A 13,355-nucleotide genomic window follows, 5' to 3' on the forward strand; every position below is an offset into this window, starting at 1 on the left:
CTTGTTTGTTTGTTTAGGGCCGCACCCACAGCCTATGGAAGTTCGAAGGCCGGGGTCAAGTTGGAGCTGTAGCTGCCGGCCTACACCACAGCCACAGCACATCAGATCCGAGCCTCGTCTGCGACCTACACCACAGCTCAGGGCAACGCTGGATCCTTAACCCACTGAGTGAGGCCAGGGATTGAACCTTTGTCCTCCTGGGTACCAGTCGGGTTTGTAACCCACTGAGCCACAATGGTTACTCCCTGAAAACCTCTTTCTGATTCTGATCACATGACCCGGACTTGTCCTGGAAAGGGAGACAGCTTCTGACTGTTCCGACCCCTCCTCCCAAGTCCAGAATCACCCATTTTGCTGGGCAGCCTGGTGGAACCAGCTGGGAAAACATGCCCTTTCAGAATCCCAATCTGCAACCTCATTTAGGGGTGCCAGATTTAGCAAATGAAAATACAGGCCCCCCAGTTAAATTGAATTTCAGATAAACAATGAGCAACTTCTTTTTTCCTTTGGCTGCCATGGGGCATCAGGAGTTCCTGGATCAGATCCGAGATGCAGTTTCGACCTACTCTGCAGCTGTGGCAACAGCAGATCCTTTAACCCACTGTGCCAGGCCGGGATCGAACAAATGTCCTGGCACTGCTGAGGCACTGTCATTCCCTTTGTGCCACAGCAGAAACTCTGAGAGCAACTTTTTTTTTTTTAAGCATAAGTATGTCCCATGCAATATGTGGGCTATACTTATAGTACAGGTTTTTTTCATTGTTTCCCTGAGATTCACATTTCCCTGGGTAGCCTGTACTTTACCTGACAAACCAGATTCTCATTCCCAGCAGCCAAGCCTTCTAAAATGAGGTTGTCTGAGGTGAGGCTGTCTGGGCCTGGATGGGGGCATCCAGGTTTGTCCAATGAGACTGCTGGGAAGGATTGACTTTCAGGTTCCCTGATTAAAACTGCCCCAGATAGGCAGACACAACGGCTTCCTTGTCTTCTTGGCTGCGGAGTCAGCTTTCCATGAATGTGTCCCGTGTGAATGAGAAAACCAGTCTCTCTACCTGGCCCCAGGCCACGCATACCAGTGACATAGCCCAGCCAGAAGCTGGGAGCTCAGACTCTGGCCATGGAAAGATTTATTTTCCTGGAACCAAGTAACAGGAGCCAAACAGCTCTCTATAAAATTTGGTAGGGGATGGGAGTTTCCTTCGTGGCTCAGGGTTTAACAATCCTGATTAAGATCCATGAGGATGTGGGTTCAATCCCTGGCCTTGCTTAGTGGGTTAGGGGTCTGGTGTTGCTGTGAACTGTGATGTAGGTCACAGACGTGGCTCGGATCCCGAGTTGCTGTGGCTGTGGTGTAGGCTGGCAGCTACTGCTCTGATTCGACCCTAGCCTGGGAACTCCCATGTGCCATGGGCGTGGCCCTAAAAAGAAAAAAACAAAAACAAAACCAACTACAACATCAACAACAAAAAATAATAAAATAAAATAAAATAAAATTTGGTAGGGGAGTTCCCATCATGGCTCAATGGGTTAAGAACCGATCAGTATCCATGAAGATGCTGTTCCATCCCTGGCCTCACTCAGTGGGTTAAGGATCCAGTGTTGCTGTGGCGTGGTGTAGACTGGCAGCTGCAGCTCCAATTTGACCCCTAGCCCAGGAACTTCCATATGCTACAGGCGCAGCCCTAAAAAGAGGAAAATAAAATAAAATAAAATTTGGCAGGAATGTCCTAGAAAGCACATTCTGAAAAAGGTGGCGGTAGGTGAGCCTGGCTCACATCTGCAGCTGGCCCTCTCATCGTAGGCCTGCAACAAATGCTGTCTCGTAAAAATAACGGCTGTGTGAGGTCGGGGCAATGGGACTCTCAACCGCAAGGGTATAAATTAGTATCAGTTGCCTGCTCATTCAGTAATTCACTCAAAAAGTATTTCTTGTCCGCCTCCCATGTGCCAGGCATTGGGTGCAGATGGGCCCCGAACTCAGGTCGACCCCACTCTGCCAGGGAGACTGGCAGGTGGAGACAGTGCTGTGACGAGGGAGGTCCAAGGTGCTGAGGACGCTCGGAGGGAAGCTGGCCAGAGGTGGGGGCAGGAAAGGGTCTCTAGAGGAAGACCTGAAATGCAGGTGTGAATCAGAGGGGTGAGGAAGGTGAGAGAACGGAGAGTACCCCAGGCAGAGGAAATCGCGTGTGTCCGAGAGGGAGACGGGAGGGAACGTGGCACATGGTGGGTCCAGCTGCAGAAGATGGTCCTGGGAAGCTGAGCCAGGGCCAAGCAGAGCCTGGGGAAGCCTGGAGTTTGGAGCAAAGGAAAACGACGAAAGGATATTTAAGCAGGAGAAGGATATGACCAAACGGCCCTGGCTGTAGTACGGAGGTTGGGTTAGAAGAAGGGGCAAGCCTGGAGCCAGGGAGACCAGGTCAAAGGCTGCTCTCCATCCATGGGAGAGACGATGGTGGACCTGCTCGGGGTGCAGGTAAAAGGGGTGGAGACAAGTGGCTATGCTCTAGAAACTCTATGGGGAGGAGGGCCTCCAGGCCTTGGGGGGGTCCATAGGATAGGAAAGGTGGGGGAAAGCCAGTGTCTAGTAAGGCTCCTGGAATAGAAGATGCAGCTGGCAGCGTAACCGACAGTGAAAACCCAGCCTGGCCCTTGAGCTCCAGGTTTGAAGACCCAGCTGACTTCTTGACCATCCTTATGATGATGAATTTAGGCTTTTCCAACTGTCATGAAGGCACAAACTTTCCTCTACCCTTTCAGGTTCTGGACCTAGGGCCCTGCAAATTAAACTGACCCAAGACGAATTAAAAGGAGAAAAGGCATGAAAATGTTACTTGTTAATGCTTTAATTTTTACGTATATATGAGTATCTCACAAAAAAGGAAGCCAAATAGACCTGAGAGTTTATATACCAGTTTAACAAAGACTGAAAAATCTGTTGAGAACCGATGACCAAGGAACAGGTAGGGCTTCTAGGGGAGGAAACTTGTGAGAAGGGAAATGTGGGTGAAATTAACGGAAGGTCGGTGTTCTTCCAGCAAGGTTGCTTAATGCAGATTCAAGTCCTACCTTGTCTAGCAATGAGTCATCTTCTCTGCCTAGTATAGAAGAGGGGAGCAGAGACATCTTCATAAAGGGAAATTTATCCCACATTTTTAGACACAAAGGGGGAGGATAAAGAGCTTTTCCTGCATCTGCTGCCTCTCAATTGCCTTCAGCTCAAAATAATCCTTCTGCCAAAGTGGTGTATTTTGGGCTGGCACATTCTCATCGCCCTCATGGCCAATAAGAGAAAAGTCTTGGGCTTATCCTTCCTTCTCCCCCCGTCCCTTTCCCCCATCCTTCCTTCTTTCTTTCTCTCTTTTAATCCCAGTTCTGCACCCATCTGTTTGACCTCAGGTGGTTCACACAACCCCTATGGACTTTAGTTTCAGTAAAATGGAGGCACCAGTAAATTTTCTGTAGCTCCTCTTTGAGGTCACTTCCTGCTCTAAAATGTGAAGACTCTGGCCTTCAAGGAAGTAGAACACAGCAATTCTAAGGGTAGGCTTCCAGGTCTGACCAGTGGGGTTTTATCCCAGCTCCCCTACTGGTAGTTCTTTAACTTAGGACCAGTTATGTCAATTCTACAAACCTCAGTTCCTCATGTATATGCATGGAACGGGAAGAATAATAATATGTATTGCGCACAGCTTCTGTAAAGAAAGAATCTATTTAGCATAATGTCTGGCATATATTAAGCACCTAGTGTATATTAGCTTTTAAAACATAACAGATAGGGAGTTCCCATCATGGTGCAGTGGTTAACGAATCCGACTAGGAACCATGAGGTTGCGGGTTCGGTCCCTGCCCTTGCTCAGTGGGTTAAACGATCCAGCGTTGCCGTGAGCTGTGGTGTAGGTCGCAGACGCGGCTCGGATCCTACGTTGCTGTGGCTCTGGCGTAGGCCAGTGGCTACAGCTCCGATTCGACCCCTAGCCTGGGAACCTCCATATGCCGCAGGAGCAGCCCAAGAAATAGCAAAAAAAAATTAAAAAATAAAAAAAATATATAACAGGAAATTCCCATCGTGGCGCAGCGGAAGCGAATCTGACTAGGAACCATGAGTTTGGGGGTTCGATCCCTGGCCTCGCTCAGTGGGTTAAGGATCTGGTGTTGCCGTGAGCTGTGGTGTAGGTTGAAGACTTGGCTCACATCCTTTGTTGCTGTGACTGTGGCGTAGGCTGGTGGCTACAGCTCTGATTTGATCTCTAGCCTGGGAACCTCCAGATGTCAAGGGTATGGCCCTAAAAAGACTAACTAACTAACTAACTAAACTCAGCTTGATCCCTCACAAGGGAGATGTATGAGGGGCATTTTGGAGAAGGGCCCCTAGTTGGCCGGAAGGAGACAAGAAAGAATCCTCCATGGGTCCTTCCGAGACAGAACATTGTAAGGCTGGGGAGCCTGCGTTCCGCTGGTGGAGGCTGGGTTTGTGGGAGGCCAGGCTGTCCTAGGGAGCAGGGTCACAGGACCACTCACAGCCCTGCGAGGCATTCCTGGACCCTGAACCACAGCAGGTACCTGGCTCTCCTCCTGGAGAGGAGGGGGTGGCCTCGGGAGTTAGAGAGATGGAATCAGCTGGCTTTGATGGTTGGTGGGAGGTGAGTGGGGATTCAAGTTAAAAGAAAACCCTAAAACAACAAACTGGCTGTGGACTTCGTGCAGACGCTCAGACCCAGTAAGAAAACCAGTTTGGAGGGAAGAATCATGCACATTATTAGCAATTTTGCAAATCAGTAAAGCTATTGGGAGAGCTCCCTATCACTAAGGCTTTTCTGACTTTTACATCGCACCCCCTCTGCCCCCCCCCAATCGGGACCCCACCCCCAAATCACATTCCCCTTATTTAGAAAGCATTTGGGGCAGATTCTATCATGCAGTCTTAAAAGCATTGCTTATTGGATTCTGATTTCGGGAGCTGTAAGAATGAGGAAGCCCAGACACACACCCCAGCGGTCTTTAGCATTAAGCTGCTCACTACCCACGGCCCTTTCTCATTTCACACTTTATGGACCCTTAGTTCCACTTCAGCAGTAATGGAGGGAATACTCGGGGATTCATATATATGCCAAATCGCAGCGAGTACCCTCAGGGGGAAAATAGTCCTTTGATAGAACTTGCCAAGTGAATTCTTGTCTCTTGAAATACACACCCGTTTTCAAGTTAACTCGGAGGTGAGCACTGCAAGCTCATTGTGGCGTCCCAGATTTCTTTCAGAGCTTCCATAGACAGTGCTGCTGTGGTACTTGGCAGGGGGAGATCAAGAGAGAGTTCCTATTGTGGCTCAGTGGTAACAAACCTGGCTAGCACCCATGAGGACATGGGTTCAATCCCTGGCCCCGCTCAGTGGGTTAAGGATCTGGTGTTTCCAGGAGCTGTGGAAGACGTGGCTCGGATCTGACATTGCTGTGGCTGTGGTGTAGGCTGGCAGCTGCAGCTCCAATTCGACCCCTAGCCTGGGAACTTCCATGTGCTGGGGGTGTAGCCCTAAAAAGACAAAAACAAACAAACAAACAAAAAACGAGAGAGAGAGAGAGAGAGAGAGAGAGAGAGAGATTTTCTACTGACCTGTTACATGATGTTATAATACTTTTGTGTGTGTGGCATGCCCCTTGGCATGTGGAAGTTCCTGGGCCAAGGGTCAAACCCACACAACAGCAGTGAGCTGAGCCACAACAGTGATAATGCCAGATTCTTAACCCGCTGAGTCACTAAGGGACTCCAACAAACTCCTTTTTTTTTTTTTTTTCCTTTTATGGTCAAACCTGCAGTGTGTATGGATGTTCCCAGGCTAGTGGTCGAATTGGAACTGCAGCTCTGACCTATGCCACAGCTTGTGGCAACACCAGATCCTCAACCTACTGAGAGAGGCCAGGGATCAAGCCCTGTCCTCACAGAGACAACGTCAGGTCCTTAACCCAGTGAGCCACAACAGGAGCTCCCAATACACTTTTCATATAAGTAGTTGTTCAGTGCATTTGTTCCACCTGCAAGGCTGGGCAGAGGGGGAGGGGGCATTGCCCCCTGAGGTCTGATGTTACAGCCTCTCCCTTTGCCTCCGCCTTGCACATGCTGGCTTCTGTCAGAGGCCAGGTGTCTAGTGGCACATGTGTCCCCCTTGGCCGAAGGGTGTGAGCTGGCTTAAGAGAATTCATATGTGGGAATTGCTGCTATTATTTCTTATACGAACCCATCTCTGTATGCTTTGAACAAGCCAAAACTGACTTCTCTCTAGGATAATATTGATTAGGAATTTGTCCATCTCAGGACAGGCTGTGCTCTAGGAATTAAGGAATGACCAACTTGATTTAGGTTATTTTTATTTATCTATTTATTTATTCACTCCATTCATTCATTCATTTAGTCTTTTGTCCTTTTAGGGCCGAGTCTGTGACCTACACCATAGCTCACGGCAACACTGGATCCTTAACCCACTGAACAAGGCCAGGGATCAAACCCGCAACCTCATGGTTCCTAGTTGGATTCATTTCTGCTGCACCATGACGGGAACTCCTGATTTGGGTTCTAAAGACTGGATCAAGCATCTCCTTAAATGGGATCATGCACGTTCCTGAGGCATGTGAAGCAAAACAAATCTACTCCAACATTTTTGGTGGAAGCAGGTGGGAGCTTTTAAACCAGCCTTTAGAATAAGATGCCAGATGCCCAGAGGACAAAGAGGTAATCGTCTTGGGAGGGCTGTCAGGCAGAGGGCACGATGGAGTCACAGACTGCCCTTTCGAGCCAGAGCGGGATGGTGGCTGGCTCCGGAGGAATTATTGAGAGGCTGCTTGTCAGAGTGTCAGGCTTTGTGGCCAAGTGTTCTGATGCCTAAGTGTCGAGCCCATCTGGGCTAAACCAGCCTCGAACCTTCTGCTGAATGAGTGTCCGCCATTGTTTGGTTACCAGCTCCGGGGTGTGTGGAGGCAGAGCCTTTGTTGCTAAACTTGGAGGGATAAATTGGCCTGCTTCCCTGAAAGCTGCTGACCCACTGCAGGTGTATTTTCTGGGTCACCCTTGGACAGCCTTCAGATTCACTGCAAGAGGCATTCATCCAGGTCCTGCGAAAACTTCCTTGTAGAAAGCAGGACTCTGGCGTTGACTCAAATGCCTCTGCCACAAAGGAATGTGCTGCTTTTGTTTTTTCTTCTCCCCTCAGGGAAGCTGGTCAGGGGCTCTCTGGGCCTGGGAGACTTCCAGCTGCGTGGGGCAGCTCTGGGAGCCAAGAGAGGGGGAGGCAAATGCAGGAAGGAGGATGGGCACAGACCTCTGATGTCCTTGCTGGGTAAGGCCTTTGCCTCCCATGGCCACCCCTTATCATTTACCCCCTCCAGGCACTGTCTCCCTCACCATTCTGCTGCAGCATTCTGATGGGTTCCCCTATATATTATATCAACTATTCTTATCTAAAGTTATCTTGTTCAGAGTTCCCTTGTGGTGAAGTGGGTTAAGGCTCTGGCGTTGTGCTGCACTGGCTTGGACTGCTGCCATGGGCGTGGGTTCGATCTCTGGCCTGGGAACTCCCACATGCCGCAGGCACGGCCAAATAATTAAATAAATAAAATAATCTTATCTTGTCCATGTAAGTATTTCCTAGCTTAAGGTCTCTTCCTCACCTAGAATGTAAACGCCGGGGGAACAAGGATCCCCTCTGTCTTACTCACCCCTGTGTCCTCCCCCCAACGACAGTTCCTGGTCTATGGCAGGTGCTCATGAATATTTCTTGAAGAGATGCATGAACACACTGGGTGTGAACATTCTACAGAGCCTCATATCATTTTTGTTTGTTTGTATTAGGGCTGCACCACGGCATATGGGAGTTCCCATGCTAGGGGTCAAATCTGAGCTAAAGCTGCCAGGCTACACCGCAGCCATAGCAACTCGGGATCGAGCCGCGTCTGCAACCTACACCGCTGCTCCTGGCAACGCCCATTGAGCAAGGCTAGAGATCGAACCCTCATCCTCATACACGCTAGTCCGAACTATTTCCACTGCGCCACGGCAGGATCTCTGGTGACTTGCCTTTATCTCTCAAATAGAAAGTGACCACAGGCAGGTCTGCTGTTACTTCTTATCCAGAACTCCATAATCTTATCTTGAAATCTATTCCCTAATTTAGCATGTGCCGAATTTTACATCCCGAAGTGAACTTGGCCTTGAATTCAGAGCAGAAGTTCTTTTCCTTGAACGTGGGCCAGTCATTCCAGACAATAGCAACTGTAATGGCTGAGATCTGTTAAAGACTGATTATGTGCCACATACTCTTCTGATAGCTGAAGCGTGTCAATTTAACCCTCTCTCTTTTTTTTTAGGGCTGCACCCACGGCTTATAGAGGTTCCCAGGCTAGGGGTCGAATCAGAGCTACAGCTGCCGGCCTATCCCACAGCCACAGCAACGCCAGATCTCAGCCATGTCTGCGAGCTACACCACAGCTTACGGCAATACCGGATCCTTAACCCACTGAGTGAGGCCAGGGATCGAACCCAAGTCCTCATGGATGCTAGTGGGGTTCATTAACCGCTGAGCCATCATGGGAACTCCGGGAACTCCTATTCTTATTAACTCTCATTTCCTACATGAAGACACACTTACCCATCCATTCAACCAGGGCTCATTGAGCACTAATGTAAGAGCTCTTGGGAGAAAAATATAAACATGGCATGGTCTTTCCTACCTTTTTTTTTTTTTTTCCTTTTTAAAGCTTATCATCTTGGGGAGTTCCCGTTGTGGCTCAGGGGAAACGAATCTGACTCAGGGGAAACGCACTCATGAGGACACGGGTTGGCTCCCTGGCCTCGCTCAGTGGGTTAAGGATCCGGCGTTGCCGTGAGCTGTGGTGTAGGTCGCAGATGTGGCTTGGATCCCACGTTGCTGTGGCTGTGGTATAGGCCAGCAGCTGTAGCTCCAATCTGATCCCTAGCCCGGGAACTTCCATATGCTGCAGGTGCCCTCCCCCCTCCTCAAAAAAAAAAGCTTATAGTCCTGTGGGAAAGCCAGAAGTATGTGTATTTGCTGAGGATAATGCTCTTCATCTAGGTATTCATTCATTCATCAGCTGTTTTTGAGTGTCTATTATGTACCAAGGTTGGGGACACAGAGGCGAGTGAGCTAGAGAGCCTGTGCCCATCCCCATGGGGCTGACAGTCTGGCAGTGACGAGGGTGGTTAAACAGCACTAGGAGGTGGTGTACGTTATACAGAGACAAACCAGGCAATCTAGGGACACACACTAAGGGTTTAGGGGAGAGGGACCTTTCCTGGAAGAATTAATATTTAAGCTGAAGTCTCGAAGATGAACAGGAATCAGCCGGACCAGTGCAAGCCTCCAAAGAGCAGAAATCCTGTTTATCTTATTGAACAATCAGTGCCTGGCTCGTGGCAAGAGCTCAGTACATCTTTGTTGAATTAATAAGTGGATGAATAAAAAAAGAAGGAAAGAAAAAAAAAAGAATCAGTGAATAAATGGTTGAAAAACCAGGGAAACGATTAGCATGTCTGGAACAGGAAGTGTCGGAGGGAAAATCTCAAGCTTTACAACTGCAGGGGCTTAGATCCGGAAGCCTCGTAAACCATAAGAGGGGGCTTGGATTTTATCTTGGGGTCAGGGGGAAGCCACTGAAATTTAGGCAGAGGGAGTTCCTGTCGTGGCTCAGCCGTTAACGAATCTGACTAGCATCGATGAGGATGCAGGTTCGATCCCTGGCCTCGCTCAGTGGGTTAAAGATCTGGCATTGCTGGGATCTGTGGTGTATGTAGGTCACATAGGTGGCTGTGGCCTACACCTGCGGCTACAGCTCTGATTTGACCCCTAGCCTGGGAACCTCCATATGCTGTAGGAGCAGCCCTTTAAAAAAAAAAAAAAAAGAAAGAAAAAGACAAAATCAGGAAACCCAGCAGGAGCAGCCCGGGCAGCTACCACCATCCAGTCACCTGGGGTGACAGGTCCTGGGCAGTCACTTGCCACTCTGTTTGTTCAGCTCAGGATATAAGTCTGTACATGGTAGTCCCTGGGGTGGGCAGAAGGACCTGGCTGCCCCCCTAACATAGTGTGGCGGTGCCTGGCATGACTTAGCCCTGCAAGGTGACTCGCAGAGGAGAGAGGTCACCCTTCCATAGGGAACAGGGGCATGGTTCGGAAAGCGATGCACAGAAGCCTGTTTGTTCTTTGCCAGCTCCTGACCATGACCTAACCAGGGACAGGCCTGCCCACCCGACTGTCTCCAAGTCCCATTCTGAGCCCTCTTTATATTTCTACTTTGTTCATCTCTCTCTCTTGCTCTGAAAACTGACTTTCCTTGCATCCTAGGTAGAAAACGGCTGTCCACAGCCTCGGGACTTCTTGACTGATCCAGCCGCAGTCTGTCTGAATCTCTTAGAACAATTTCAGCTTTTCCAGGCAAGGCACTGATTGGTCTAGCTCATGTCCGTTGTCTCCTTTCCTCCAATCAGTTGAGACCAGGGTGGGGCGAGACAATCTGAACACCTACCAGTGACGGGGAGGGGAGCACTTTGCAGGACAGGCTTGGGAACTTTTCCTAGTATGTGGGTCCCAGTCTGTGGGGTTTAATCTCCGCTTGTTTTAAACTGCCTTCAATAGTTCAATGCTCTGAGGTCCCCAGACCAGCCCTGGGGAGCTGGTCTAGCAAGGGGTCACACCCAGGCCAGCTCAGTAGGACAGATGAAAAGAGACCTGAGCTGGAGTTCCTGTTGTGGCTCAGTGGGTTAAGAACCCAACTAGTATCTGTGAGGATGCGGGTTCGATCCCTGGCCTCACTCAGTGAATTAAAGGATCCAGCATTGCCGTGAGCTGTGGTGTAGGTCGCAGACGAGTCTTGGATCTGGCGTTGCCGTGGGTAGGCCAGCAGCCACAGCTCTGATTCGACCCCTAGCCTGGGAACCTCCATAGGTCGTGGTGTGGCCCTAAATAGAGAAAAAGAAAAAAGGAGCGAGAGAGACGTGCCCTGCGAGGCCAAAGGCAGGAGTGACCATCACCGGTTGAAGCAGCCTCCGCAATGTCAGAAGAGGGTGGAGGGAGGGACAAGCGCAGAACTTGGAACCGACCTGTGTTCCGCCGGAGGACGAACAAAAGGAGCGTAGCCCGCCTGCGGGAGCGGTGCCCTGCCCACGACCCGTCTCTGGGGGTCTGACACTGAATCCAGGGACGGAGGAGAGACTCAGAAGACAAGCCCAGAATGAGGGGTTAGAACTCAGGAGGGTCTGAGGCAACAGTCCATGGACCCAGAGGTTCAGGGCTACGGAGCCGCGCCCAGGGCGGTGGGTTGGTGTCAGAGCCGGGACCTGCCCTTGGTCTCTGGATTCTTTGACTGGGCGGCTCCTCACCTCGTGACACCACCTGCTGTGTTTTGTTTTATTTTATTTATTTTAAAGTTGTACTTTAATCACAAATACGCAGAGAGATTTCATTTGCATATCTTAGAGAGCTAAAAAGTTCTATTTTTAACCAATCGGCAAAAAAGTGTGCCAGACTTTTAATGTTCATAATTTAGATTTATCACATAAGTATATTATTTATAAATTTAAGCTTTATTTGTAAAATTATTATTCTTAAACATTTCTTTCCAACACACTTGAAATGTTCATATGTGATTTAAGAAAAAAAAAAAACCCAACCCATCCTATTTAAAAATATACTGCTAAACTTCAGTGTGCAAATGAACCAGTGCCACCAAACTGAAGAAGGAGAAAAAACAAAAAAAAGAAACATACCATGTTGGATATGTAGTTGCTACTACAAATGATGACAACACATGGCACATGGCTTACGTAGCAATCAGACTCACGCTCTCACTTCACTGCTTAGTCATTGTCAGAACCATTTGGAGGCAGGAAAATCAATGCATCATTGAAAATATGCCCAAATGCCCTAAGACGGTATACCCCATACATCATCACATGCATCTGATTAGGCGTCAGTCCGTAGAAAGTAACAGCCATATCTGAACAACACCCTTCGACCACCTGGTTGGGATGATTGGTCATTGCCTCTTTGATAAAAAGCCCAACAGCTTTGGTATTAAATACATCTTTTCCTTCAGCGTCTTCTGCATTTTCTGCAAACACACCGGCATATTTCAGGCAGACGGCTAGCTGCTTATCTTCAGCTATCTTCCAAATCATCCCTCCCTGTTCGGGACACTTTTCAGGAATATCGAGAAGCCTGTGAAGTCTTTTCATTGATTCTCTGCTTAAGACAATTCCTCCTTCCACACTCACATATTCGAGGTCTCCAGGTTTCACAGTGTGGCCGAGATAGAAAGGCTGTGATGGATCCTTTTTTAACAAAAAGTACTTTAAGTTTTCAATAATAGCAAACGTTGCAGGGCGTGCAAGGAAGAACCAGTGGTATTGCTCTCTATATTTATCAAAGGCGTATTTGTAAGCTTTTCTCATCATCAACCACATGTCGTTTGTTTCCATGTTAATTGACTCAAACACCGACACATTTTCAGAACTGAAGAACTCTGCTTTGTCGCAGTGTTTGGTCCACGTCTCTTTCACTGCAGCCCAGAGACTCACATCTTTGGGTTTTACAAGGATGAGACAGTATACCCGAAAGCTCTTCCCGAGCTCCATGCGTTCATCCCCTGAAATTTTCAAGATCTGTTCTTTATTGGGAGCTTGTAGGTGATGGTGCTCGTGGCGGTGCAGTCTATTTCCATGACCAATCCTCATGTGTCCTAGCACAGTGATCAAGGCACAGCAAATGCTTCCGAGCATTACACCCTTCAAAAATGAAATGCTTTCAGGAAGCATTTTTGCCCACAACGAGAACGGCTCAGGGGCGGGAAAGCGCAGCCGCTAACGGCTTTCCTCCCACGTTTGCGCGTCATCTGATTACGTTCCTGGTCGGGCTGCTCTAGATGTAGGCAGTGTCCTCTCGTTGGTGTCGCTAAAGGGGGCGCGGGGGCAGGAAGAGGAGCTGCTAGGAGGGGCCGCCGGCCCTGCGCCCTATTTTAGGATAATGCTTGATTCCGAGCTTCTCCCCCAACCAGAAGGAAGGACCTGATGGTCACTCAGAAGGGCGTGGTGGGTTTGGTGTCACCTTAGATTCCATAGTTAATCCCAGATGTGAGCTGTGCACTGCGATGTTCCTTTTTTTTTCCCCTCCAATGAACCGAGAAAGCGGGCAGGCGGAGGACGACTTCTCTGGATTCTTGGGAGCTGTCCTGTGAACGCTTGTTCTGGATCATTTGGGGACCCCGAGGAAAGCCTTGTAGGCGTAGTGTGGCTCCAGATCTAACTGAGAGGAACAGAAAGTCATAGATCTGGGGAATCTGGAATGCAGCCCCAAGGGG

At 49.1% G+C, this 13,355-nt stretch overlaps 1 protein-coding gene across 1 annotated transcript; it reads right to left on the reverse strand.

Moving 5' to 3' along the window:
• Positions 1-11,856: 11,856 nt before the first annotated feature.
• On the reverse strand, positions 11,857-12,813 carry LOC125137300 (C1GALT1-specific chaperone 1-like). Its single transcript, XM_047797935.1, has one exon. The coding sequence runs from the start codon at positions 12,811-12,813 to the stop codon at positions 11,857-11,859; it is 957 nt and encodes a 318-aa protein (XP_047653891.1).
• Positions 12,814-13,355: the final 542 nt, after the last annotated feature.

Source organism: Phacochoerus africanus, chromosome 10 (genome assembly GCF_016906955.1).
Source record: "Phacochoerus africanus isolate WHEZ1 chromosome 10, ROS_Pafr_v1, whole genome shotgun sequence".
In the NCBI taxonomy this organism is placed as follows: domain Eukaryota; kingdom Metazoa; phylum Chordata; class Mammalia; order Artiodactyla; family Suidae; genus Phacochoerus; species Phacochoerus africanus.